Source organism: Gopherus flavomarginatus, chromosome 5, assembly GCF_025201925.1.
Source record: "Gopherus flavomarginatus isolate rGopFla2 chromosome 5, rGopFla2.mat.asm, whole genome shotgun sequence".
Classification (NCBI taxonomy): Eukaryota; Metazoa; Chordata; order Testudines; family Testudinidae; genus Gopherus; species Gopherus flavomarginatus.
In genome coordinates this window covers 66,139,686-66,156,831 of record NC_066621.1, presented here as the reverse complement: position 1 = coordinate 66,156,831, position 17,146 = coordinate 66,139,686, and the positions used below count along the sequence as shown (strand labels likewise).

Sequence of the window (17,146 nt, the reverse complement as noted above, 5' to 3'; positions counted from 1 at the left end):
CTCCTGCTTACTGTTCAACACACTGTACTGACCACATGAGCACCATGCACAGGTGTAAGTAAGTCCTATCTTTCTCAATATTGAGTTTTATTCCTAAAGCTTTATTAATTTTTTTTTTAAAGTTAATCTGGGCAGCAGGCACATTGGTCGAGGTTGGGGTGATGTACTAGCAGAGAGCCAATGACTCCATGTTTGGGCTTTATCAGTCTTGTAGATAGTTGCTGCTGTGTTGGAATGTTTATTTTGGGCATTTGTTACCTACTACTAAATTTTAAGTGTGTGCTTTTTAAATGTTACTATATGTCACATTTCAGTTACTTTTCCCAGGTGTTCTAATTGTTGGGTGACAAGCTAAACTGAAAAATATTCTTTTGATAAAGTCCCTTTAAAAAATAAATTCAGATAAGTGTGGCAATGTAAGCTCTCAGGCCAGCAACTGGAACCTGATTCAGCTTCTGTGTGCTGCTTCATGCAGCCACACTTCCTCTCCATTTTAGGGTTCTGTGCCAAACAGATGAGGGCCTACCTCTGTAAATATCCCCCTCCACGCTTCACCTTGTTTCCCATTAAATGAAAGTATGGTCCTACAAGTTACTAAGCAATTCCTATTGCAAATTCAACGTACACACTGTGAAGCATATACTTTACTGGCTGAATATGTCCACCTCTTCAAATCTCACTGGCACCACTACACTACAGCTATCCACATGAGTGGTCAGAATTTAAGTTTGTCTTACGTAGTAAGAGCCTGTATAATCTGGAGGGGAAAAAAACCCACTCTATTAATGTGGAATATTAAGGTGCAAGTTTAAATGCAATCTAAGAGATGTACAATTACACTGAAGTTGCTTCCAGAAGTACCATTAACTTAAAGATTTTTTTTAAAACCACTGCAGTCGTTTGAGCTTGTTTTTGCCTGTAAACTAAAGATGGTAACAGTGGATAAAATTAATGCAGGACTAACAGTACTTATTGAAATTTCAATATACGAAGTGTGCATCTGATAACTTATCTTGGTGTGTTGTCAGTTCTTTTCATTTTTGCTTTGGAATGAGGAAACAAATTATCTTCCAACACTTTGGGGAGGGGCCAGAACTCTGAAACCAGCAAATTTCTCTTTTGAGGCTGCTTTGTTTGGTTGATTTAAGAGTGTATACATACAATCTGAATGAGACATGAAGTTTTTGATATCTTTTTATTTTAATGGAATGTTTTTTCCATTTTAAAACTACAAAACAGATTCCATACATTCTGCCATAAATAAAAACAAACAATAAGGCAGGACACTACATGAGCAAACTGAGAACAACTGTTTTCCAGGAACTGTGAATTAAAAATGCTTCACAATTATAAGCCATCCAGTTTTTAAAATAAAACTGTTGAAAGCCCCACAAGACTTCAAGTGGTAGATGTAAACACACTTGAAGAGGAACAAAATGCAATTCAGACATTTTGTGCTATTGTTTTTGAAAACCTAATTTTGTTTAGAGCACTTTCTAAGACTGCTGATCAAGAACCATACAGTATAAAGAGGCACCACAGTAACAAAACCTCATTGTCGAGATGTTTGTTAAAAACGGTTGTCCCTTTTTAAACATTTGACATAAGAGGCAAAAAAATCTCTTAATACAAGTCTTTCACAGTCCGATTTGGAACCTGTTTCATCGGATTCTCTTTTGCTGTCGTGCTCTGTATATGTCATGTACAGGAGGAACCACTGATCCCTTCTCCTCTTCATCATCAGAATCTTCATTTGGTCTCTTGACAGCTTTATTGAACAGAGTATTATTTTCCACAGGTCCATTGCCTTCCACAGTTAATTCAGGCAGGCCTCCGGTAATTATTCTTACAGCTTCATCAACAGCTTTGGAACAAGAAAGATAAATTGGCTTCAGAAACAAACTGTTTTTTCCTTGATGAGGAAAACAAGTCAGCAAATTATTAAGCTGGTCTGGACACTATGCAGGTGTACTGAGACACACTGCTGAAAACAGAAGAGAACTGAGTTGCCCTTTGACAAAGACTATGCTGCTATAAAAGAGTTAAATCAAAATGTGTTGCCAAGGGGGGAATAGAGTTCACATTGAGTGCTGTAGCTTAGTTTGCTAAAGCAGGACTTTTTGCCTGTGAAATGTTACGTTTCAGAAACTTTCTAACAAGGCATTCCTTCCATATTTCTCAGTTTCACTTAAATTCTAATCAAGCATTGTATTACAGAAATGTTAACTTAACAAGGATATGAAAAAAGATGGTTAATTTAAGCCACTGATTAGATCCACTGCATTTTGGACAATGAAGAATTTTGCCATTTTACTCCTTACAAACACTTGAGTGTGTGTGTTCAGGATACTATAATTTACCAAAAAAAAAGAAGACTTGACTTTAAAAATAACAAGGCACCTTCTCCATTTAAGGAATTCTCAAAATCTAAGTCATCTCACTGGATGTCAATTTTGGAAGAAAAATAATGAGTGGGCTGAAAACTATGCTCTACTGCATGGGAAAACATCTTCAGGAAAAAGTGGAGTGAAATTTACTGCTTTTACTCTTGAGTCAGGTCAGCTGCATGCTACTTTGAGAAAGTGGAAACTGATGTCTAAAGTACTCTACTCCATAGAAGGAAAAGGCTATCTTTAGTGTCCCTACCTAAGGTGACTTTCTCCTATAACAAGAGAGACTTAGGTTTTAGTTTCAGGTCTGGTGACTTTCTCAACATCTTCACCCTATATTGGATCATGTTCTACTCTGAGCTCCGGAGCTAGGGGTTTTATAGGGGACCAGACACAAGATAAAGAAAGACACTTGATCAATTTCACTCTCTTGTTCACTATACAGCCACATTCTGAACTGTTATTGCATACTCTAAAATGGCGAATGCTTTTTAAGTTTATGAAAGGTGTATGCCCAGGTCCAGCCCTGGGGTTTTTATTAGCTGAGTTATGAACCATTTACCTAAAGACATTTATAATGGAAAGTTTATAGCAGCACTAACAGAAACAATAATGAATCAGAGAATTACAGAAATATACTGACCCAATAATTCTCATTTCTTTATTATAGGGAAATCACAGATAATCAAATGGCAGCAAACAGCAGCCTAATTTCAGTACAGACTTCCTCTGTAAGAGGCTGTATAGCTATCCCCACACGCACCTTGCACTGCCATGTTGCCACTTCAATGACAGAAAATAAAAATGGAGAACACTTACTTTCTGGCATTTTGCATCTTCGAAAAATCTCCATGAGTTCATCCACTTGCACAAAAGGGCCCTGTAATGGGAGAAGAATTTAGATAACTGACTAGGAACTATTTACACATTACTGGAAACATTAAGTAGCACAGTATAGATATAATTCATTCATTAAAGCACTCTACTGAAGTGTATGTACTAGGTGTGAAGCCTTTAGAATATATTAAATTATTGAAACAAACCTGAAAACACACAGGAGGTGGGAGGAGCTTCATTAAAACTACAGCAGCTGGTGGGACTGGAAATACACCGCCTGGCACAGGATGCAAACCTGGAGCTATTGAGGAAAAGAACAGTATAAATCAAATGTGAATGGTAGAGTAATTCAAGCTTTAGACCTCTTGTATATGACAGAAATGAATAATGGACAGACGTAATTTAAAAGTACATTTTGTCATTGTCTTCAGCTATCTGAGTCCTATAGTATAAAACAGTTGTTCTCACACTTTTGTACTGGTGCACCTTTCACATAGCAAGCCTCTGAGTGCGACTCCCCCCCCCCCTTAATAAATATATAAAAAAGTGTTTTTAATTTAACATTAAAAATGCTAGCGGCAAAGCAGGGCTTAGGGTGGTGACTGACAGCTCACGACCTGCTGAGGGGTCCTGAGCCCCAGTCTGAGAACCCCTGGTATAAAACAATCTACATCATCTTATTACAGCTAGCAGAAGCCTCAGGGCCAGATTCTGCAACCCTTTCTCATGCCTACCTTAGTCTGGCATCTGTTCAGCAAAGACTTAAGTCTATCCCAATCGAGCAAAGCACTTAAGAACCAACTTTAGATGTGCATAAATTCTTTTGAAGTCCCAATGGGAATTAAGCAGATGCCTAAAGTTGGAGCTTTTCGGCACAGGGCACTTCATGAGTAGCTCAGTTAAATTCAATGGGATGGCTTGATGTGAGTTAGGGGGTGGTAACAGGCCCCTGAATGAAATCTTTTTAACCTTAACATGATTAAACTCTTGACTTACGTGCTAAATGTCTTGGCTGAAATGGAATCATCTGCTGTGTGTCTGGTTTTGGGTATTCAGGTTTTCTGTCCACTTCGTCTTTTAGAACAGGCACTATAGAAGGAGCCACCACAGGGTCTGGAATAATGGCTGCTAACTTGGCACGTGAGACATCCTGAAAACACAAATTAGAGAGCACTGAACCAGGCAATTTAGTAATTTCATGTTTTAAATTACACAAAGCAATATCATAGTAGGAATTAAAGATAGATGGACAATCTCAGCTATATTTTTTCTAATGCTTTCTGAAGACATTTGTTCAATCTATTCAAATGTAGGTGCCTTAGGAGGTACCTGGATCCCATATGTAGGCTATGACAGTTCTGCTTTGAGGCCCCAGCTGAGATCAGACTCCATTGTTCTAGGCACAGTACAATGATTATGGGCTTGTCTAAATACAAGGTTTGCCAGCTTAAGTTAAATGGGTTTTAAAACAGTTAAACTGACGCAAATCACCGTGTGGACACTCCTATGTGTGTTTAAACCTGACATATAATGGTTCATCTTGCATCAGCAAAACATTTTCTCTCATCTCATTTGTGGAAACAACTGAACCATTTTAATTGAAACGTCACCAAAGAAACAAAAATCATCATCAGTATGAGGCCTGCACCCGCATTGGAAATTTCAGCTTAGCAGAAATAATAAGATATACTGAAAACAGTATCTTAAAATGGAAAATGTTAGGCAACCTTAAAGGCTTTGCTACTTGCACCATCTGAAACGTGGTTGTGTCCGTATACTGTGTGTATTTATAAACATTTTATGTTTAAGTGTGTATTTTTTTTTTTTTAAGTATGAGTCCCATGAACACAAAGACTGAACACCAGCCCTACTTCCAACAAGGATTGTTTGTAAACAATGTTTAGGCCCAATCCTCCATACATGAGCAGTTCAGTTGAAGCCAATAAGCCAATTCTCATAAGGAGTACTCATATGAAGCAGGCTCGCATGATCAGGTGCTTTATGAACAATTTTGGAACGCAACAAGTGACTCTGAAGCACCCTTTGTGAGAGATGTGATTCCACTATCCTTCCTCTTAGCAGAAGTGGAAAACAAAATAATCCTTCCAGCAAACAAGCTCTTATTCCTCTCATACTTGTTTATGTATTTCACATTGCACACAAAAGCCTTCTAGTCTTACCTCTCAATTATTATTTCCCCTAAACTTTACATATTGCAAAAAATTAAAAACATCAGAAAAAAATACACTCAGGAAAAACTAAACTGTGGTCAAAACATTCTTGGAGCTTAACAGACCTAGAACTGCTGGTACCACAGATCAGATACAGGCACTTGGCACAAGCTATTAAATAGTGACTGACATGCCTGAGGCTCAGCACTAACAGAAGTATGGTTGTTATTAAATAAAGACAGTGTCAAATCCACCTAAGACAGGACAGGCAGATTTTCTCAGTCCTGCTTAATATCATGTTCAGTCTCGGTGCAATCCTGCTGTCAAAGTGAATGGGAGTTTTGCTATTGACTGAACAGCAACTGGGCTCATTGCTCTGATACTTGTCTTTTTGACTTTTTTTTTTTTAGCAGAGGAATGCCTGATCTTAAATGCCCATTGACTTCAGCAGGAATTTTGCTTGAGTAAGCAGCTCAGAATTAAGCCTGCACTGAGGATTTGGGGACTGCAGGGCAAAGGCATTACTGCACCAGCCTTTTGTAGATGGAGGCAAAAACTGAAATGTTAATTTAGGCAGAGTTGTATGTTAGTCATGTTCTTTCCCCCCAATAGTTAATGCCTGGCACTCAATGAACCAGCAGTCTGGGACTGCTTGAAGTTTTCACTTTACCACCCAATACCATTCCAAGTGAAGGACTGAACAGAAAGGCTGTGAGAACGACATTAATTCCTGGTTTAACCTGGAATTAAATCAGGGATGAATTAGACCCAATGCTTTTAACTCCATTCTAGATCAGATCTGGGTCCAGCTAAAACAACTAAAAATTACAAGCAGCCTATAGTACTAACAGCCCAATCTTGCTTTATTTGAAACTCAGTGGCAAAAACCAATGGCAAAACTTCCACCGGGAGCAGGATCAGGCTCAAAAAATGAAAGAATAAAACCCTAATCAATGCACCTGTTTTTATTTTTCTTGTCTGTCAATGAAAACTTTAAGGCAAGTGCAAGATGAAGTGAGACAGTGTTACAGGACTGCTCCAGATCTCAAAAGAACTATCACAAAATTAAATTTTCTCAGCTACCTACCTTGTAACCAAGAGCTTTAAGTTCACTTGCAGAGCAAGGGTACAAATCCATGAACTTGTACCTATCTACCAGCAGAGCTGTCTCTTTACCCTCGTATTCTTCTTTGAAGGCTGTAAACCTCCGTTTTTCCACTTTAAGTATACTAGCTAGATCACCAATGTTACTTTCAAAAGCTAAAAATCGGGCCCAGATTTCTCTGCGAAAGAAAACAGGTAAAGGGAATAAATGATTGATCGGGGGAAAGCTACGCTGAATCCCTCCTACTTGTAAAGATCACAAGATGACAAACTCCAATTAAGGTGATTAGGAAACATGGACATTACCATTTAATAAACAACTACAAGTATCTGTTTTATGTGCATGCATAATAGGTAACACTAATACTATGCTCCTAATAATCTCTCTCATTTTTAGATGTTATAGCATTTTACAAACTATATACAACTAGCACCACTGCAGTGATGTGGAGGGCAGCAAGAGAGAGAAACCAACCAATGCAGCGTGTTCTGCACAATTGTAAATCCCAACTTCTTTGCAGAAAATCTCACACAGCTTGGTAAGAAGGGATCTGACCACATATATCTGGGCTTAATTCAACTTTCATTTTAGCTTCGCAGCTCACCTTTCAGGAGAATTTGGCTTCTAAACTCTATACTTCAATTCCCCTTTCTTTGAAATGTGGATAAAAATTATTCTTAGAGAATCAGAAGCAACAAACTGAGGCATGAATGAGCAGAGCAGTGGAACATTTGACTATGATGCATAGGTCTTGTAATATAAGGCTTGTGGCTATTTCCCTGCCGGGGGGGAGCACCAGGGCTTGTAATCTTGTTGGAAGAACTGCGTTTAATAGAGAGGATGGAAGCATGGCTGACAGGGTTAGGGACCAGATGAGAAAGGGCTGCAAGCTCATCTATGATCCTTTTGCACTGTGGTTATTTATTTGTTTTTTGTACTCCTTGTGAAGTCCCTCTCCTATCAGTTCCCATCTCACCTTCTCTCAGGTCCTTGCATTATTCCCACAATCTTTCCCTTCCTTTCCCAAAATGGCAGGGAACAATATCATGATCATCAGTACCATCGGCTAAAGGTGTTTTTTGTGCTATGTTGTCATCAGTGCTGTAGTCCAAGGGGTGAATTCTCTGCCCTCTCCTTTAAATGGGATTATGAGGGAGAGTACACCTCCAGCAATTCTTCTCCTTAATTTGTGATGTTTAAGCTTTAAAGGTGGGTTTTCAAGGATAGAAAAACAAAATAATTTGACAAACTTACCCAGATTTCTCTGGTGGGAGGCTTCCTGAGGTTAAAACACGTTCAAACAAAACTCTTGTATTATTGTCCTCTAAAAAAAATAAAAATATATTAAGTCCAGTTCCAAATCTGTATCTGTTCAGAGAAATTTGTCATTCAAGTGAAAAATAAAAGATTGTTCCAACGATATGATGCTCTGACTTTATTTAATTTTCAATAAACCTTAATATACAGCTACAGCTGTATCAATATGCAAGTCAATCCTACTGTGGTGGTGTCAGGAAATGGGAAAACCTCCTTCATGGACCTCTCAATATTTTATAGATACTCACTGTGGTGGAAATGGAGTTGTTGTGTAACATATGAATACTGTATTGTGACCTGGTTATTGGGTTTTTCACAGTATGAGTACGTTGGTTTAGTTTAATACTAGGCTATTGGAAAAACAAGCAGGAAACAGGACAATAACTTGAGATAACCATCCATCTGCCAACAAGGTACAATGCAGAAGCCCTTTGCTTTGAAGGTCTATCTCTGCCTGCCTGCAGAGTTCCCCAAACTGGTTGTGGGCAGCAGGGTCCAAGTCTGAACTCAGGAGAACAAAAATCTAAACTAGTTTTAAAAGGACACCCCATCAAATGGGGGAAAACACAGTTAAGGGGAAACAGACTGACACCCAGATCAAGAGGTTTGGGTCTGGCTAGAGTCTCTGTAGGGATGGTATGGCTCTAGATAAGAAAGAGATGCATATAGACATACTGTTTTAAAATCCTTTTTCTCTTATGCTATGCTTAATTTCTACTGTTAAAATCAAACGATACTTTGCTTTGAAAAAGGCTGTCTGATCAGTGTTTGCACCACTGACCACAAACTCCTGAAGGAAAAAAACTGCAGATACTAAACCCACTTGGTCTTGCTGGATTCCAGGGCACAGTAGCCCAGACCCTGGTCCAAGAGTGGGATTCCACCGCAAAAGAGGTAAAGACTCAAGGCCTGACATCTGAAGGGGTGCACTTAGAGAGGGGTCAGGGGTGCAGATAGCCCAGTAACCATGACACCTGCTATCCCGTCCTGCTGGTGAAGTTCCAGCTGACACTGCGTGTAATGGTACATAGTAAATTCTTATCTATTCATCTGATTTCCCCCAAATCTCCTTATGCCAGCCAGATAGTTACTACAACAACAACAACAACAGGGGGTGCTATTTTCAAAAATATTTAGTGTGAAGCTCTTTAGCACTAATATTACCTTTGTTCAGAAAAATCTCTTAAGTGAGCAGGTGGACTGTTTGCTAGTATGTGATGTCACAAAGTCTTTGCTATTTTCCCATTCTACATCTGCTCTTATGAGAATTTACACAAATATCCATTTTCTCAGAGGGATGTTAGGGGGAACTGGATTTTTGTACAAACATCTCCTTGATTCAAGTCTGCCCCCTCTTCAAAATCTCTCTTAAATAGAGAAAATAAGTGTGCCAATTGAGCTATTAGTTAATAACTAAGGGTTACACTGTATCATTTAAATACCAGTGCAGAGAAAGGGAAGTGGTGCAAGCATAGGCCCAAATGGGCCAGTATGCGTGGATGGAAAAGCAACATCACCCACAGCTGTGGAAGCCCCTCCATGTGAGCTCAGCAGTTTGGGGATCTGATGAATCTTTAGAGAGCATGGCTGGGCAGGGAAGGAAACTAGGGAGTTAGGACAAGCCACTCTCCCGCCTCTTCTCTGAATCTGTGAAACACCACAGCAGCTACACACACAGCCTCCACTGCAACTCCATAGCTTTGCTTCAGACAGCTCCAGTTTCTTCTCTGTTCCATTAACTCCCACATTAACGAGTCCTGCAGTGGCAGAGCCCTGCTGCTAGCCATACAATGGGCACACTGACACTGCATACCTCCCTTTCCCCTTGCACATGTCTGGCTTTGTATGCCCCTCTTATCAATGGCCTTTGACAGCCATAGCCCCCTGTCCAGGAAACGCTAACTCAAAGTTGTCAGTTAATTCACAATACTACTTTGAATTTTGCTTTTCCCATCCACTGTTGGAGAATGAGTTTTATTTGTACTTGTGAAGGTCAGAAAACTGGACCAGAATTCTGCAGTCACTACAGGAAAGGATCAATCCATCACTGCCGTTGAGTACTTCTGCAGACAGACTTTTTAACCCCCTGTGAATCTTTGTGCCCAAGGAGTTAGATTTTCCTAACACATTTTCCACTGTCAACTACAGATGGAATGAAACTGCCACAGTGGAAAGTACTTAATGACTTGGAAAGCCCACTCTGTATAGCGATGAGACAATATGGGATCTCAGTGTCAATTCACTTCTGGATCTTCACTGAGCAGAAAATGGCACTTTTTTCAAATCAATCACACAGGTTTTGTGAAGTAGATTATTGCCCTGTAGGAAAGAATTCAAACCAGTCTGCAAACTTGGACTGAAGCCAAACTCTGAGAGTGAAGGTTAATGTTTCATTAGTAGCCCTCCTAGTTCCCAAAGCTTACCATTAAGGTGAGACAGATAGTCAATGTATGCCAGTACATATTCTGGAATGTCTCCATATTTCTTCAGCCCCAACTCAAAAATCTTGAAGGCCACTGACTTGTCCTGCAAATGTTAAAATAGCATTATTAACTTCAAAAAGCAGCACAACTATTAACACTTCTTTAATCCCAAAGAATATGTCTGAGTTTACCTTACTACAGTAATACTCCATCAAAGCTGCCGTAACATAGACATGATGGCGGGTCCGGGCATCCTCTCTCGCTTTCTTAAATATCATTCTTCCAGATTTGATCCCTTCTGCCCGTCTTGCAAATTTCATATATTGTATATATACCTAAAATACACATGATGATTTGTTCAGCACACAAGATGATATCCAAAATATAAAAGTATTCAGATATGAAAGAGATCCTTTGGTCATATCTAGAATCCACTCCAGCCACAAAATATAATAATTCATAATAGAAACAACACGTTCAGATAAGGTAGCAACTAAGAGGCAGCATCATTGAATATATACTGTGCCACAGCTTTAACCTACCTATTTATTTTTGACATTAGGCCTGAGTAAAATTACAAGGATATTCAATATTAAAATTCTTGAGGCAGAAAAGGTGGCAGCGTAGTACTAATCACTGGTATTTATGCAGTGTACTTCATCCCAAAGTGCTTCATAAACTTTAAACATAAAGCACCATTGCATTGCATCATCCACTGGGGCAAAGAGTAGCAATCAATGGGTAAAAAGCACACAATTTAGGGAAGAGGAAGTGATATTTTGGTCAAACAGCAAATGCCTACTCTTACGAAGCATGTCATGGGATCTTTAACGTCCATTTGAATGGATATGGCTTGCTGTAGGTTTTTAAGGACACAGAAATTAAAGTGCATGGTACCTAATTTATCTACCTTGGAAGACTAAAGGGCAGAGTCACTGACCCTGATGGAATTTGAAACTGTGGTTTCCAAGAGTCTACATATTCTCAACCTAATGCTTAGTCCACTAGTCATCCACTCGAGCTATTAACTGATGAGAACGCTACCCATTCTTTGGGTGTACTGAGATCAATATTACTGGAAATGTGGAAAAACTGAATAGTATAGAATCATCTTACCAATGTGGGATCAATATCTTCAATAGCCAAGAGCCGGTTATATATGCTGTGCACCTTCTCATACTTCATTCGACTCTGAGGAAATAAAATAAATTTAAAAAAATCACTAACATGCTTCATAATACTAGACACACTGAAGTTCCTGGAAGTCTCTCTCTGCCGCTTTCTGCCTCTACCTACTTGTTTGGAACAAAAGAAAAAAAAATTAAAGAATTAAGTAGAAATCTGAATATTTCGAACATATTTTTGGAATTAATAATATAGAAATATTTTTCCATTATATTACTTTAGCCTAGAAAGTATCAATGTAGGCTGAGAAGTTTGGCAGAATTAATATTATGTTTATGTAGTACAGGGGTAAGCAACCTATGGCACACGCGCCGAAGGTGGCAAGCAAGCTGATTTTCAGTGGCATTCCCACTGCCCAGGTTCTGGCCACTGCTCTAGGGGGGCTCTGCATTTTAACTTAATTTTAAATGAAGCTTCTTAAGCATTCTAAAAACCTTATTTACTTTACATACAACACTAGTTTAGTTATATATTATAGACTTATAGAAAGAGACCTTCTAAAAACGTTAACATGTATTACTGGCACGCGAAACCTTAAATCAGAGTGAACAAATGAAGACTCAGCACACCACTTCTGAAAGGTTGCCAACCCCTGATATAGTACTTTTCAAGCAGATGAGATTTTGGAGAAAAGACATCTTGTCCCACTGGAGTTAGAGTCAGTACTGAAATCTTTATGCTCACCTCTTCATAGTCTGCATATGCAAAGTACAGAAGCATGTTCTTCTTTAGTAAAGTGCTGATCGCTCTTTCATAAATATTAGCAGCCTCATCACTGAACAGTTTAGCATTGTTCATGTCCTATCATAAACAAATATTGTAACAAAATTATTTAATACTGATGACACCGTAGACAAAATTAAGATCTGATCCGGCAGGCACTTGTGTACATGATTTTATTTATGCGAGCAGTCTCACTGAATTCAAATGGAGTATTCGCATGCTCATGTACATAAGCATTTGAACGGTCAGCATTTACAATGCTACTATATGTACTAACCATAAAAGTCTAAGATTTAAACTACTTAAAATATTTAATGTCAACATTATAATTGCATTTCATAAAACTCAAAAGTCTCTTAACTAAAATTAATTTTTAATATTATGGAATACTATTCAGAATTCCAAAATTTACACACAGTTCAAAATGCTAAAAGTGTGTTTTCCCCTTTGGCCATATCCATTCCCTTACCCCTTTCTCAGCTAGCAGCTTACTGGATTGCTCAAGATACTGTGCAGCCTCGTACCAGATATCTGGATGATGCCCGAGGACCAACAGGCACTGCTCATAAGCAAACATAACTAGGGAAAAAAAGTCAAAGTGATAAATATGCCTAGCAAAAGAATTTGTATGACTGTATATTAATAATTTACATATGTAACTTAATTAACCATCGTATCAAACACAGAAGTATCAGATAATACAGTAGATTCTACTAATACCCAATGGGGCTTGTGGCCAGCCTGCCTCTCTTCAGGACACTACCCCAGTTGTAGTCAGTGGAGATACCCATGCAAGATCCCCTCAGTATAACAGAGAGGGGGTGACTGGAAAAGTCTTCTGCATATGGGCCTGACACCTCCCATCACGGTCTGAAATAGCCTATATTTGCAGATTTTCCAGGCCTGCTGTAGGTCATTTGCAGCCTGGCCTTTGAAGAGAGTTAAGTCAGGTTGAAGTACTGACATAAGTGTTGCAGTGTTTGTATGTAGAGCCGGAATGGGGATTAATGAAGAAAAAACATGATTTGACCAACTTTGGGCATAGCAGGATCATTGTCAATGTTAAGATCACTTCATTTCTTCAGCTGATTCTCAGCAATAATTCTAAACATGCTGCAGAGTATCTATGACTGATTCTGATATCTAATCATGTTACCTCTTTTTGTTATGAGAGTTTGGTCTTCTGTGCGCAGTGGATTACTTTTTTCCCACTGGATATATTTCTTCCACATGTCGACCTGCTGAGCCTCTTGGGGAGTATTCTGTGGGGGGACGGAGGGAGCATTGCGATCCAGACCTTTCATTACAGTCTCATATTCCTGAAGAAGAGGTAGATAATATTTGAAGTTGTAGAGAGAAATAGACATAATGAAAGTGACTGCTTACAGGTATGCTTAGCATTTTTGTCCTATTAAAATATCAATTCTATCAGCCTACTAAACAAGTAGCTTAACTAGGCTTAATGCTTTCTGGCTTTTATGGAATTAAACAATGTAAAAATTAAATGAACAGGAGTCTGTACCTTGGCCACACGTCTAGCATTCATATAATCTCTACTCCGATCTTCAATCATTTTTTTAGCTAAGTGAATATTGATTCCCTGGGGAAAAAAAATGAACAGCAATTGAAAATACACTATTTTACAAAAAAATACAAACTACTGATTTTTATTTCGGAGAGAGGAAGGGCCCTGGAAGGGGATGTAAAACTATTTAAGAATGTTCAACAGAAGTCTTTTAAAAGGTACGGACATCAGAAAACAACAAATATCTTCCAATAAATGTATGGTAAGTGGCCAAGTTAGGGAACAAATACAATCTGTGTTTGGCAATTCAGTTTTGGGAGTAAAATGTTTTAGTCATTTATATCACAAAATATTTGTGATTTTTCACTTCTAACACATATGCCCTAAGCGATGTTTGACTGTGCATGAAGGATTCACATTTAGACTTCTAAACCATAAGAATAAACTTTACATACACATTATGGGACACGAGACTGAAATTTTGTCTTGCCCTAAATAATGATCAGTCCACAGTCAATCACAATTCCTTCCCTCTTTGCCCCTTGTCCTTTACCAAGTGAAGCTCAGCTCTGATGGCCAGCACATCACAGAGGTCAGAGTCAAGGCCCTGGCTACTCCCATCCCCTCCCTGCTCATCTATGAGGGGTTAAGAGTAACAGCTCCACAGAATCTGCTCTGCCCCTCTAATACAGACTGGCAATCTGGGTACTCAAGTAGGTGAGTAGGCTTTGTGCACATTTATTCCCCTAGGTGGGCACATAAGACAAGTTATAATCTTGACCCTTAAAGAGATATATTAATTTTAAATTTCTGAGAAAGATAATCATATTCTTTAAACTCATCATGCTGTTCATTTAAATGAAATGAAACTCCCTCTGTATTTGCTACTTAAAATGCCTTATACACCAGATTATTAATTAAGGACATAAACTGGACTAGATCCTGCAAATTTTACTGTCTTCTGCAATTTGTTGAACACCATAAACTCCTACTGAATTCAAGCCATAAGGGAACTCTGAGGGGATATGGCACCTACTGAGTACAGATCAAATAACACCCTAAACATCAGCACACTTAGATGTTCAAAAGGCTCACGTTTTTCTTGACCTTTCACAATGGATATCAATATTATAAAAAAAAAATAAAATTGAGACTAAAATTCTCCAATACAGCAGACAGGAAACACATGACACTATATGAAAAGGGGAAAAAAAATTATGTTTATCCAGAACAAATAGTCTGTAAGTGAAGAAATATAAAAAAACCAATTATCACGCACAGGTACCTACGTTGTGCCTGTAAAATTCTTGCATGGATGCACAAAGAACTCACCATTATACATGCAAAACATGCATTGCACTACCTTTTTATCTGTTTGCACACATGTATTCGGGTGGACACAATTCTGGGACCAACTTTTAGTAATTTTTAAGACAGGATTTTCTAAACAAACCTGAAATCACAAATAATTTTATTTTCTCAGTTACCTCTTCATATTTGTTATAATCTCTCCAGAGTTGTTCAATGTTGATCATTGGGTTCACGCAACCTCGCTGGTAAACCCTACGAACAGCTGTTATCCTCTGGTTTTCTGCATAAGATCCAACTGCCTCTCTAAATAGTGAAGTGAGACACTAACATGTCAGTAATTAAAACACTAACATTAAAATTACATGAATTAACTTTTAAAAAATACTTAAGTACTTACACGCCTTTCAAAAAATTGATGTAATCCACCCAGATCTATGTAAAAAAAAAGAACAGAAAAAAATCAAATCAACAAGCACTTAGTACACTAATCAGAAATAATTAGACAGATAACAAAACATACCTGGTATGACATGATTTCCATGCCGATTTTATCCAGAGCAAAGTCATATGCCTGAGCCATTTTTTCTCTGAAAAATGCCACAATATTGAAAACATTCAGAGCTGGGACTAGGTTTTATCCATTTTAATAAATAGTATTAATTTAAAAAATCTTTTAGCAACAAATTCTAAATATATATTTAAGAAAAAAAGGCTAGTGCCGTAAAATAGGCGTTTGGTTTCCTTAAATTCCTGGCATTCTGTATTCAGACAATTAGCACAAGCAAGGAAGTTAAAAGGAAAACTGTCTGGCTGAGTGCACTGATGGCAGTACATAATGCTCTCGTGTGCCTGGGCCTCTCTTCTTAGATGACTAGAGCTCACATATGCCATGTGCACCAGCAACAGAGAAGGTATGGCCAATTGCTCTATAAATATTCCTTGCTGACTGATTTACTTAGTGGGAATACCTGAAAGAGATTAGGAATCCCTGCGAAAAGCAACAAAAAGCAGTTAAGGGCTAAAAGGAGTGGTTTGCAATTAAAAAAAACTGAGTGGACCTGGTTTTACTTTGAAATGCCCTTCTTCCCCTCCCTCCATAAAAATGGCTTATTTTTAATAATCAAAAGATTCCATGGACATTTTTTTTTAAATCGTTCAGCCATCAACCCCTTGCCTCCCCTCCCCTCCCCACCAAAAATTGTAATTTTGTTTTCACTCTCCCTTTTTCCATCTTCCCACCTCCCTTTTCACCCCCTTCCCCACACATTTTGCTACTGAAAAAAGGGTTAGGGAATTACAAGACAAAGGAAGGGGATGAACAAATACCAAGAAAAAAGTGATTTCTCTTTTATTATTGATATTTTTAAAATAAAAATTCTGATTTTCTTCATGAAATTTATTTACCATTTTTAACAGCACTAGTAATGAGTATGTATAGCTAGGTTAAGTGATGACTGTGGAGAGAACATGACAACAACCTACAGCTATTTAAAGTGTAAACATTAAGGCTATGTCTGCACTACAAGCACTACAGCAGCGCAGCTATGGCACTGCAGCTATGCTGCTTTAGTGCCACTGTGTAGACGCTTCCTGCAGCAACAGTTTTTCCATTGGTATCACTAATCCACCTCTCCAAGCAGCAGTAGCTGGGACAAAAGTATTCTGCAGTAACCTAGTCACATCTACATCAGGGGTTAAGTCAGCTTAATTTTGGTGCTTGGGGGTGTGAATTTTTCACACCTCTAAATGTTACCGCTACATCGACCTAACTTGTAAATGTAGGCCAGGCCTTAGGATGAAGAGGAATTATTTAGTGCAGTACACAGGAGTATTAGGAGAAATGTGATGAAATTAAGGAAAGAAAAGTTTAAGATTAATATCCAAAATTTCTTCCTGACACCATGATATATTAGAATAGTCTTCCCAGGCCTTGTCAAAACTAGAGTTCTTCAATTGTTCCCACCTTGAATATTGTATCTTGATTAAAGCTAACACTTGAGCTGTTTTACTTGACCATCAATCCTGGTCTACAGAAGGCTTTTATTATTTGCCCCCATTGACCAGGAAATTTAAAATTAGATTAGACCAGGCAAAAGAATGTATGATAGGGAACAATCCCTCATTAACAGGAAAATGGACAGGACAATTTACTTCTCTGG

At 38.4% G+C, this 17,146-nt stretch overlaps 1 protein-coding gene across 1 annotated transcript in view; it reads right to left on the bottom strand.

The window, feature by feature from the left end:
* Positions 1-1,192: 1,192 nt before the first annotated feature.
* Positions 1,193-17,146, bottom strand: part of CSTF3 (cleavage stimulation factor subunit 3) — a 76,023-nt gene continuing 60,069 nt past the window's right edge. Inside the window, exons 6-21 of the mRNA XM_050955065.1 lie at positions 15,508-15,574; positions 15,385-15,419; positions 15,164-15,290; positions 13,674-13,751; positions 13,308-13,470; positions 12,621-12,730; positions 12,113-12,229; positions 11,360-11,434; positions 10,435-10,578; positions 10,244-10,346; positions 7,758-7,827; positions 6,486-6,681; positions 4,224-4,377; positions 3,434-3,528; positions 3,210-3,270; positions 1,193-1,864 (exon numbers count right to left, since the gene is read on the bottom strand). Of these exons, the coding sequence (XP_050811022.1) occupies positions 1,662-1,864; positions 3,210-3,270; positions 3,434-3,528; positions 4,224-4,377; positions 6,486-6,681; positions 7,758-7,827; positions 10,244-10,346; positions 10,435-10,578; positions 11,360-11,434; positions 12,113-12,229; positions 12,621-12,730; positions 13,308-13,470; positions 13,674-13,751; positions 15,164-15,290; positions 15,385-15,419; positions 15,508-15,574 (1,798 nt within the window). The 3' untranslated portion in view covers positions 1,193-1,661. The remainder of the gene's footprint in view (positions 1,865-3,209; positions 3,271-3,433; positions 3,529-4,223; positions 4,378-6,485; positions 6,682-7,757; positions 7,828-10,243; positions 10,347-10,434; positions 10,579-11,359; positions 11,435-12,112; positions 12,230-12,620; positions 12,731-13,307; positions 13,471-13,673; positions 13,752-15,163; positions 15,291-15,384; positions 15,420-15,507; positions 15,575-17,146) is intronic.